Source organism: Rhinoderma darwinii, chromosome 12 (genome assembly GCF_050947455.1).
Source record: "Rhinoderma darwinii isolate aRhiDar2 chromosome 12, aRhiDar2.hap1, whole genome shotgun sequence".
NCBI classification, from domain to species: Eukaryota; Metazoa; Chordata; class Amphibia; order Anura; family Rhinodermatidae; genus Rhinoderma; species Rhinoderma darwinii.
Genome location: NC_134698.1, coordinates 2,861,781 through 2,873,014, shown reverse-complemented (window position 1 = coordinate 2,873,014; position 11,234 = coordinate 2,861,781). Strand labels below are relative to the sequence as shown.

Here is an 11,234-nt window from a genome sequence, read left to right as displayed (position 1 = left end):
TCACAGAGTCCAGATGATGTCATTCAAAGTCTAGATACAAAGTGTCACACAGTATCCAGATAGTGTCACACAGAGTCCAGATAATGTCGCACAGACCAGATAAATAGTGTCATACAATATCCAGATAATGTCACACAGAGTCCAGATAAATAATGTCGCACAGTATCCAGATAGTGTCACACAGAGTCCAGATAAATAGTGTCACACAGTATCCAGGTAATGTCACACAGAGTCCAGATAATGTCACAGAGTCCAGATAAATAGTGTCACACAGTATCCAGATAATGTCAACCAGGATCCAGATAAATAGTGTCACACGGAGTTCAGTTAAATATTGTCACACAGAGTCCAGATAATGTCACACAGGATCCAAACAAATAGTGTCATAGAGAGTACAGATAAATAGTGTCACAGAGTCCAGATAAATAGTGTCACAGACTCCAGATGATGTCACACAAAGGTGATGAAATGACATTGACATGCGACACGACTCTCGCTCTTCGAAGAAGCGCCACATACCTGCAGTTTGCATTTTATATAAATCAGCAGGAAGTGAAGAACTTGAGTCCATTTGACAAATATAGCGTCCCGTCTGCACAGCTGGAGCATTCTGGGAATTATTCCTGTGAAGTCAGAACATCATTAAATACCGTCAGGAAAACGAGTGACATTTTACACGTCCAAGTACAAGGTGAGGAGTATAATTCATCAGTCAGGGACATTTACTAACCAAAGTGCGCCAGAATTGTGGCTCAAATTACACAAAAAAAAAAAACTGGCGTCCATTCTGTGCGCCAGATTTATTATTCGTTTCAGACACTTTTTGCACTTCACTAGAGAATTTTGAAAAGTGTCCGGAAAATGAGACATAAATAATAGGAGTCGTAAGATTCTCCGGATTGACCAATGGCGTGCACCATTTTTTTGGCGCACAATTTTGGTGTTAAGTAGCCAGTCAATCGCTGGCCTAATGAAGAGAAAAGTGTTTAACAAGTATCGAAAGATGCTTTAGTTTTGTCTCACATCGTGCGCCGCTGCGATAAATGTGGCGCAGTTTCTGTCCGTCTCATCTAGTTTTACACTGTTTCAATTTAGGACGGTAAATAAGAAATCTGCCCCATAGGGTATATGAAGACAGTTGCACAGACGTCACTGCGCTGCTCTCTAGTGCCCCAAAGTGTGGTCATACATTACATTGAGTGCAACGATTTTACGACATTGGAGTTTAATTAGTCAACTACGATTTGAAGTCTAACAAGAAGATGTAGCAGAGCTGACCCTGTTTGTTTTTGTGCACTGTGATTAGCCTCCACAACGCAGTAGGTACTTGCAGTCTTTTGTGAAACATACTCAGCTCTGCTACATCCCTATTTAGGACACAGCATTAAAAAAAAATACTTTTTAGAAATTAAATCAAATATTGAACATCTTTATAATTCTCGTTCTCATTTTTAAATGAACTTAGAGTTATTCAAGACCCCAGTGCTGCAAGTTTTCCCATCAGCCACTGTAAGTAAAGGGGCGCAGGTGAGGCTCCAGTGTATAACCGCTTCTCCGGAGGGAAGCCATCTCCTCTACAGCTTCTTCAAAGACTCACAGACTATACGTGATTATGATATGGATAATACTTATCTCATCCGTCAAGCTGGAGACGATCACAGCGGAAATTATCAATGCTCCAGTAAACCTGCAAATAAAATGTTTTCAAAATATAGCAATGACATGGACGTCGTGGTAAAAAGTGAGTAGTAATACGGAATTTAAATTGGGTCGGTAAAAAAATATGCTTCAAAAATAGTGCAGTGTTCCTTTAAGTAGCGTTATTAGTAATATAACATATTTAGTGAGTGGCATGATATCTCCCAAATAATATTTCAGAGCCCCTTGAAGACAGAGACATCAGGAAAGTGGACCTAGAGAGCACTGGTAAGAAAAATGTATTATTTTAATTGCTATACTAACTCAAACTCACCTTAAAGGGGTAGTCCAGGATTAGAAAATCATGGCTACATCCTTCTGTAAACAGCACCACAGCTGTCCACAGGTTGAGTCTGGTATTGCAGCATAATTCCATCCACTTCAATAGAGCTGAGTTGCAATACCCAACCATGGACAGGGGTGGCGCTGTTTCTAGAAGAAACCAGCCATGTTATTCCAGTCCTGTACAACTTCTTAAAGGAACCTATCACCAGCACCAGTCCTGAGAGTAATCAATTTATACAACGCCGTGTAGTAACGGAATAGTCATTACAATTGAACCCATTAAATGGCCTCCAAAGAGGGTCACTTAGAGAAGAGGAATATACGGCAAGTTATATTTCCACCTCTGGAGCTGGAACATAATACTCTACATCCCTGTGATAGGTTTCCTTAAAAAAAAATAGGGAAAAATGTGTAGAATAAAAAAAGTCTCCTTTAAGGATACGCTTTACATTTTGTGTCGACAAAAAAAAGAGTAGGGGGGTACTCGTAGACATATTTGCCCAACTTTACAAAGTGTTGGAAAACTGGAGAAAATGTTTGAGATATATTCGATTCTTTGCTGCTATAAATTTTTAATTATGAAATATCTCCTCTCTGTAGTGGGTCAGCCTCGGTTCATGCTGGTACCAGATAAGGTGGTGGTTGGCGATGAGATTATACTTCGTTGCGAGTCCTCCGAGGGCTTATTACCTATACACTACAGGTTCTATCACAATGGGGCGATAATAAGAAATGTAACCGTTTTCCATAAGAGGACAGCGGAGATAAGACAGATCATCAAGTCAGTGACCATGACTGGACCCTATTATTGTGATTCCCGAAATGATATTTTTTCAACGATACAGTTGAGTGGGACAGTAATTTTGTTTATTATGGGTGAGTTTTTGCTTTATTTAATGTGATTAGATAAATATTGTTCTGGAATATCAAAATGGAAGAGCGAAAATAATAATAGAAAATGATACAAATTTTCCAACTAAAATTTTGGTCAATTTTATTAATCTTGTAAATTGACGTTTTTAGGTTTTAGTGTTTTTTTTAACTTTCTTAATGCCTAATGGGAGCCAGTCCCCAGAGAATGCTCTCTTTAGATTAGAGCAAGACACCTTATTGAGTCATCAAGGCTGAAGTCAGCCAGTGGCGCTATTATTTTTCCAAAATGGCCCTCGATGTGTGGTGCCTTGGTGTCAGTAGAGTCCCCACCGAGTCACTCCTCAGAAGTCCTGTCTCTATGGAGCCAGGGCTTCAGAGAGTTGTTACATAGACCCTCTCAAATTTCTCCAATGACAGGTTCTTTTAATTTAATTTAATTATAATTGAACAACTTACGCCAATTTTTTGTATTTTTGATTTAAACAGACCCAGTGGAAAATATCTTGATTACAACGGAGAACGATGATGAGGATTTTGTATTTGGCGAGGCTGTAACGTTTACCTGCTCTATCCAGCGTGGCACCGCTCCGTCATTTCTTTGGTTCCACAATAAGAAAGTTATAGAGCAAGGGTCAATGTTCTACCAACTGAAAGACAATCAGAAACATCTACATATAGATTCTATTCAGCTTAACCATAGAGGAACTTATCAATGTGAAGCCAGCAATAAAATATCTCCCAACAGAACTTTCTCTGTCCTCAGTGCCCCCAGGAACATCAATGTTTTGGAGCCAAGCCCAGCTGGTGAGGTCACTTATGTGACAAACGACTCTCTAAACAAAAAATGTTTAATAAAGTTGATTGGGTGAATGTGATTCCACTGCTGATTGGTTTTTGCATTGTGCTGGGACTTCCTGCTGAGAGAGGGGATAGAGAGAGCTGCCGAATGAGTTACCTTGCATTGGTGTGTAAGAAAATCTCATAAAAGTGTGAATAAAATTGATAAACTTATCACCAAGGAAAAACTAACAAGCAATAGAGGTTTCAGATATTTTTGAAGGAGTCCGTTTTAAAGTAGTATTTTGACTTTTAATTACTTTCATTTTCCAATTTATGGCTTTAATAACCCATTTGAGGTTAGAGATCTACTATTTTCAGTCATGCAGATTCTGTATTTTTATCTTAATCTTATAAATGTTTGCTACTATTAACCCTTGAAATACGATTTAAAAATGTTTTTCCTAACAGAAATCAATGTCCTGCTTATTGTACTGGGGATTATCGTTTTGACTATTCTTACCGCCGTCCTGGGCTTCATGTACAGAGAGAACGTGGCTTTATTATTCAGAAGCTGCAACTTTCAACAACTCAAAACCGGTAATTTCATCCAATTCAAATTTTTTTTAAAATATTTTTATCATTATTAAGATTTTGTATTTACTGTTCATTGTTTCTTTTAGAGAGAACTACAGGCCAAGCTAGGTAAGTGTATTCTTCATATGGCAAATGGTAAATTAATTTATAGATGATTATTGGATTGTAGACTAGTACTATGACTTTCTTACATGGAATCCATCATCAGATATATCACTACTTTATTATCATTGTTGTTATTTTATTAAGAATTACGCAAAACCCAACAAATGATGTCACAGAAAGTTCATTGGACGTTGGCCAGGAAGACTACTATAACGGTAAGAATTCATCATAATTACTGTCCTGCCTTCCTGACCCTTCTTTTAGTTTTTTAATCGGTAACGGTTACAGAACTCACCGAAAAAGTGCAACCTCTTGCCTAAACCAAGTCGTGGAGTCTAAGGAACCTTCTTGTTCTTCAACCTTAACCCATTCAACTATCTCGTCAGATCTCCAGGTTGATGCCCTCAGAATACTCACTGACTGGTGGAAGTGGCACTGTTGTACAGGTCACTGAAGATGTAGATGTTCGGAGGGGTAGACACAGGATAACCGTAGCCAATACCATGTAGACGATTGGAACCAAATAGATTTAACCAGAAAATGAGCAACGTTCCGGACCAGGAATATAGGCAGGAGGATACCAGGTGATATAAACCAAAGCTCAGGCAGGGTCTAGTTGTCCAGAGGGATCTTAAAATATGGGATAGGAGGAAGATAAGTGTCTTAGCCTGTTAACACGGACACGCGAAAGTCTGGAGAGGTAGGGATCCATCAGTCAGAAGTAGAGGATCAGTGCTAGATTTTTGTAAGGAGAGTAACAATAACAGGGCTTATAGTTGCAAGAGAGGCTAAGTCATCCCCAGTCTAGAAGTGGACATATTTTGCGCACAAATGGTTGCCAATAGACAATGCAGCTGAGATGGAGACAGTCACAGATCAGCCCGTATAGAGCAGAGAAAAATGTATCCAAGCAGGGAGGACTGAAGCAAATAGAGAGTAGGGGCATATAACCAGAAAAGTCATTTTAAGTCCACAAATAAACATGATGATGCGCTTTCTCCGCCTTCCACCTGACACTGAGATGCTGCTTTTTAACTTCCGATAAACCACAATTCCAAAGTCTTTTTCCTCTCCATTTTCTCCATTTATTACCTATTCATCATGTACAATATGTTAATAAATTCTCTCTTATTTAAGTTCCTTCCAGGGGCCATGTTGTGTGTGAAGATGTATGTTATGCTCATATTGATATTAATCATATAAATGAAGGTAAGTCACATGTTTTGTATCTATATGCTATAATGCGTAAATTCATCTGTAAAAATTTGTCACTGTACATCAATATATTCCAAAATGATTATTAAAAGAACACCCTAGTAAGAACAGATGCTCTATGTTGGGTCTACAGAAGGGCCTGAGGGGGCGGAGCATGACACAAAGTTTCAAAATGTACTACTTACTTATTCCCATAGTTGATTACAGAGCTTTGTCCATAAAGTTTGACTTAATACGTAAAAATTTGAATTACAATGCATGAAGAGTCGAGAATCCTTCCTGACCTCACAGGGTCGGTAGGAGAATCCTCTGACTCTATTCTGTTCTGATACATTGTACATGTTTCACTGCTTACATTTCTAGTACATTTTTGTGTTTACCGGGACTAGCCCCTGTTTATTTCATAGTCTAACTACTTTAACTGTGAAGAATTCTTCCATTGCTGGTGAGACTTCTTACATTCTATTGTCATATCTATATTTTCCTCCAGATTCTCCACACTCAAACAATGGCAATGTGAGTACATACAAGAATGAGGATGTCCAAAAAAGTTTTGTTTGCATTTTTTTTTATTAACCGTAAATTAAATGTGAATAATAACCACAACCACGAATATCTGTCGGGGGATAGATTGTTGACACTACTATGGGACCTCGCTCTTGGAACTGACCAAGCGACCACTTCTTTGTAACTCTCTAGTAAGGGAGAAGAGGGTCCTCCTTAGCTAAAAAGACCTGTAGTGGCTACTTTGACTACCCGCCAACTTCATCCAGAAATCCTAATCTTCTAGATTAAGTTCCTTCACCTAGTCATGCTCAATGACCTCCCCACCAACCAATGCCGTCCACGGAAAATACCTCTAATGGACACTTCCCATACAACATTTTATAATATCCTTCTCCATTTAATACGATATCATCTTCTTATATTCAGTAAGACAGTCTGGTGGTATTTGACCTTGGTATTTGACCAGGTGACCTTGGCCTTTGTAAGTCTCTTCATGACTTTTCGGGGCTCTAAAAAAATGTGGTGCCATGATAACAAACCATCAAAAACAATTGGATTAAAATTGACTTCTGTTTTTTCACCCCCAGGAAGAATTTTCTGTTACATATTCAGCCGTTAAATTTTCTCAGTCGACGACGGATCCACAAAAACCCCAAAAGACACCTGACTGCACCGATCTTTACCAGAACTTTAAGGCTGAGAGACTTCAATCCTAATGTCCCAAAATACCTTGTGCTAGAAATGCATCATTATATTTAGTAGGAAAATGGTGCCGACAACAATCGCCTTTTGTAATTTTATATTGTAACGTGTATAATAGATTTGGAAAAGGATCAAAGGGGGGTAACTGATCAAGTTGTAACAGTTGCGCCAAATTGATTATGGACTAGGAATATTTTTGGGGGTCAAACTAGAGGCCTGCACGTATGACAGCCATGAACTGACGTACGGAAGAGAAGGGTGTCTATAAGTGACGCTAAATATCTTATACTGCACAATTTTTTCTGTAAATTTGTTTCTTTGTGTTAAAATAAAAGACCCCGTCTCCTTTGTAAAGTTTCCGTCTTTAAATGCAATTGGTAAATGTGCCCCATCATTTGTTTCATCGATCAGGTTTGAATCTCATGTTTTTCTGATTTTTTTTGTAAATATGTCTCGTGATATTGATTGATGTTGTGAAATGAATGTTGTTTTTGTTGTTCTTTAGGTTATTATTACAGAGTTGATATTTTACTCTATATCTAGAGTATCTTCAAACTTTTTAAATGGCCACTGGTTCTATTAGATAACATTACACCCGAGCATTGCCACCATATATAGAGGTCGGACACCTGATATATCAGTAAAAGATTCTTAAAATGAACATTATTATCACAACACAGCCGCAGCCTCAAGAAAGTCACACATTTTTGGCGGGGACCTTAAGAGTCGTCCTCTCCTAGTCGTCCACATTGCGTGCTGGTGATGGATAAAATTTCTTAAGGCCGTTCTGTTAATGGATGACTGAACTTTATTGAATAAATGAATACTGTGAAAAGTCTGCCACGCTTGTCTTTACTCCGTCATTCACCTTGACCCGACCTCTGCTTATCTTACCCTTAACACTCCGTTACCAGCAGATTATATAAACCTCTCCTCTGCCCTAGACCACCAGGGATGTGAACATTAATCCCTTCTCTGCCCTAGACCACCAGATATGATGGTATTGACACCTTCTCTGCTCTAGACCACCAGGAATGTGGACATTAATTCCTTCTATGCCTCTGACTACTAGGCTTGATAACAATAATTCTTTCTTTGCCCTCGACCACTAGGAATGATGGCATAATCTCCTTCTTTTCCCCAGATCCGCAGAATGAATTAATTGACGACCTCTCTTGCCCAAGACGAATAGGGTCGAAAACATTAACTCCATCTCTGCCCTTGACCACCATTGTAGATGACATTAGCCCCTTCTATGCCCTAGACCACAATGGATGATGACATTAGCCCCTTTACTGTCCTTGACTACCATGGATGATGACATTAACCCCTTCTCTACCCTAGACCACCAGAAAAGATGGCATTGACTGATACCTTGTCTGCCCTAGACCGCAAGGCAAGATAACAATAATTATGTCTCTGCCCTAGACCACTGGGAATGATGCCATTAACTCCTTCCCTTCCCGAGATCACCAGGGATGAATAATTGACGACCTCTCTGCCCAGGACCGATAGGGTCGAAGACATTAACTCCATCTCTGCCCTAGACCACCTTGGATCATGACGTTAGCCCCTTATCTGCCCTAGACCACCATGAATGACGACAATAGCCCCTTCTCTGCCCTAGACCACCAGGGATGATGACATTGATCCCTTCTCTGCCTTAGACCACCAGGGATGATGATAGTAACTCTTTTTCTGCCCTAAACCACCATGGATGATGACATTAGTCCTTCTCTGCCCTAGACCACCAGAGATGCTAATAGTAACCCCTTCTCTGCCGTAGACCACCGAAAATATTAATCCCTTCTCTGCCTTGAACCACTATAGATTATTAAATTGACCCCCTCTCTGTTTTAGACCACCACTGATGCTAAAAGTAACCCTTTCTTTGAACTAGACTACCGGGGATGATGACATGAACCCCGTCATTGCTGATGAGCAACATTTCATTTGCAAAAGTTTGTCATTTACCGCTACGACTGTGGGAAAAGAAGGAGATTGAAAACTTTATGACCGAAAAATGCAGCTCCAAACCCCTTTAAAGATATATTATTACACCGTGGTGGACACAAACTTTAGTAATAAAAAGTAGTACATTTGCCAGAGTTCTCAGATTGGGGACATTTATTTTAATTTTTCCATGAGGTCATGTAAACGGATTGGACATGCTGAAACCAAACAACCTAACTACTAGATTTTGACCGTGCCCCTCTCTTCTGAGAAACCAAAAAATGTTATTCCTCCTTCAAATCACTCAGATATTGTGAAATAAATTATAAAGCGGAAGTGAAACAAAGGGTGAAGATCTACAGAGAGCACTGAATGCCACACGCAGCACACACCGAGACCGCACCATGCCAATCCTGGTCCTCATCACCCTCATCTGTAAGTACAGAAATGCATAATTATCTTTCATGGGTGGGTAATTAACTCCGTCCTGCCTAACCCTATAGAAGCCTGTGGATGAGAGCATTTGTGGGTAACTGCTCTGTTCTGTGAGTCATCAGACATTTTTTACTAATCCCACATTTTTTATCCTATATTTCTAACTACGGAGTTTTGTAGGTTGCTTGTAATGTTTTAAACTAGCAAAAATTCCAGGGAGTTTTTGCACTTCAAGGTGTTGCCCCGTTTAGGACCTATACACATTCTCAATAAGTAGAGAACTGCCGATTTCCTTTTTGCTGACTGCCACCGTATTGTAAGGTTGCCCATTTATTTGAATAGGTGCCATGTAATACAATAATTCCCTTGCAGTGGCCACAGTGGAATCTTGAGATATTAGGATAACAGCTGACCCTACAACCCTACGGCAGGTACATGCCCCTCTTTTATTGCACTGGTTCCTAAAAACATATGGTTCCTTTTCTAACTGAGCCCAGTGACTTTATCTTTCTTTTGGGAAGAAAAAATATCTGATAAAATATATTATATACAGCAGCTCGACGTTGAATTAAAAAATTCCTAATATTTAGTAATTTTGGGGTGTTTTCAAATTTGCAAAACATTTAAAAATGTTTATTTCTTTTTTACAATTTTTTGCTGTACTTTTTTTTTTTGCAAATTTCGGTAAGTTTAATCTATTTTTAACCTTTGTCACGCTGCGGTGCAGATACAACACCCTTGTTTATTTTTGTGCATGTAAAAGTAACATGGAAAGTAGTGACAGAAGTCAAAATGAAACACGGTATAATAAAAAAAAATCATAAGAACACTATATATACAGTGGAGGAAATAAGTATTTGATCCCTTGCTGATTTTGTAAGTTTGCCCACTGTCAAAGTCATGAACAGTCTAGAATTTTTAGGCTAGGTTAATTTTACCAGTGAGAGATAGATTATATAAAAAAATAAAAATAAATCACATTGTCAAAATGATATATATTTATTTGCATTGTGCACAGAGAAATAAGTATTTGATCCCCTACCAACCATTAAGAGTTCAGCCTCCTCCAGACCAGTTACTGCTCCAAATCAACTTGGTGCCTGCATTAAAGACAGCTCTTACATGGTCACCTGTATAAAAGACTCCTGTCCACAGACTCAATGAATCAGTCTGACTCTAACCCCTACAACATGGGCAAGACCAAAGAGCTTTCTAAGGATGTCAGGGACAAGATCATAGACCTGCACAAGGCTGGAATGGGCTACAAAACCATAAGTAAGACGCTGGGTGAGAAGGAGACAAATGTTGGTGCAATAGTAAGAAAATGGAAGACATACAAAATGACTGTCAATCGACATCGATCTGGGGCTCCATGCAAAATCTCACCTCGTGGGGTATCCTTGATCCTGAGGAAGGTGAGAGCTCAGCCGAAAACTACACGGGGGGAACTTGTTAATGATCTCAAGGCAGCTGGGACCACAGTCACCAAGAAAACCATTGGTAACACATTACGCCGTAATGGATTAAAATCCTGCAGTGCCCGCAAGGTCCCCCTGCTCAAGAAGTCATATGTACAGGCCCGTCTGAAGTTTGCAAATGAACATCTGGTTGATTCTGAGAGTGATCGGGAGAAGGTGCTGTGGTCAGATGAGACTAAAATTGAGCTCTTTGGCATTAACTCAACTCGCCGTTTTTGGAGGAAGAGAAATGCTGCCTATGACCCAAAGAACACCGTCCCCACTGTCAAGCATGGAGGTGGAAACATTATGTTTTGTGGGTGTTTCTCTTCTAAGGGCACAGGACTACTTCACCGAATCAATGGGAGAATAGATGGAGCCATGTACCGTCAAATCCTGAGTGAAAACCTCCTTCCCTCCACCAGGACATTAAAAATGGCTCGTGGCTGGGTCTTCCAGCACGACAATGACCCGAAACATACAGCCAAGGCAACAAAGGAGTGGCTCAAAAAGAAGCACATTAAGGTCATGGAGTGGCCAAGCCAGTCTCCAGACCTTAATCCCATCGAAAACTTATGGAGGGAGCTGAAGATCCGAGTTGCCAAGCGACAGCCTGGAAATCTTAATGAT

At 39.7% G+C, this 11,234-nt stretch overlaps 1 protein-coding gene across 1 annotated transcript in view; it reads left to right on the top strand.

Moving 5' to 3' along the window:
- The first annotated feature begins 447 nt into the window (after window positions 1–447).
- The window catches only part of LOC142665005 (Fc receptor-like protein 5), a 28,863-nt gene continuing 18,076 nt past the window's right edge, over window positions 448–11,234 (top strand). The window contains exons 1-8 of the mRNA XM_075844533.1: window positions 448–691; window positions 1,466–1,741; window positions 2,584–2,859; window positions 3,343–3,660; window positions 4,105–4,233; window positions 4,317–4,338; window positions 4,480–4,550; window positions 5,473–5,544. Of these exons, the coding sequence (XP_075700648.1) occupies window positions 448–691; window positions 1,466–1,741; window positions 2,584–2,859; window positions 3,343–3,660; window positions 4,105–4,233; window positions 4,317–4,338; window positions 4,480–4,550; window positions 5,473–5,544 (1,408 nt within the window). The remainder of the gene's footprint in view (window positions 692–1,465; window positions 1,742–2,583; window positions 2,860–3,342; window positions 3,661–4,104; window positions 4,234–4,316; window positions 4,339–4,479; window positions 4,551–5,472; window positions 5,545–11,234) is intronic.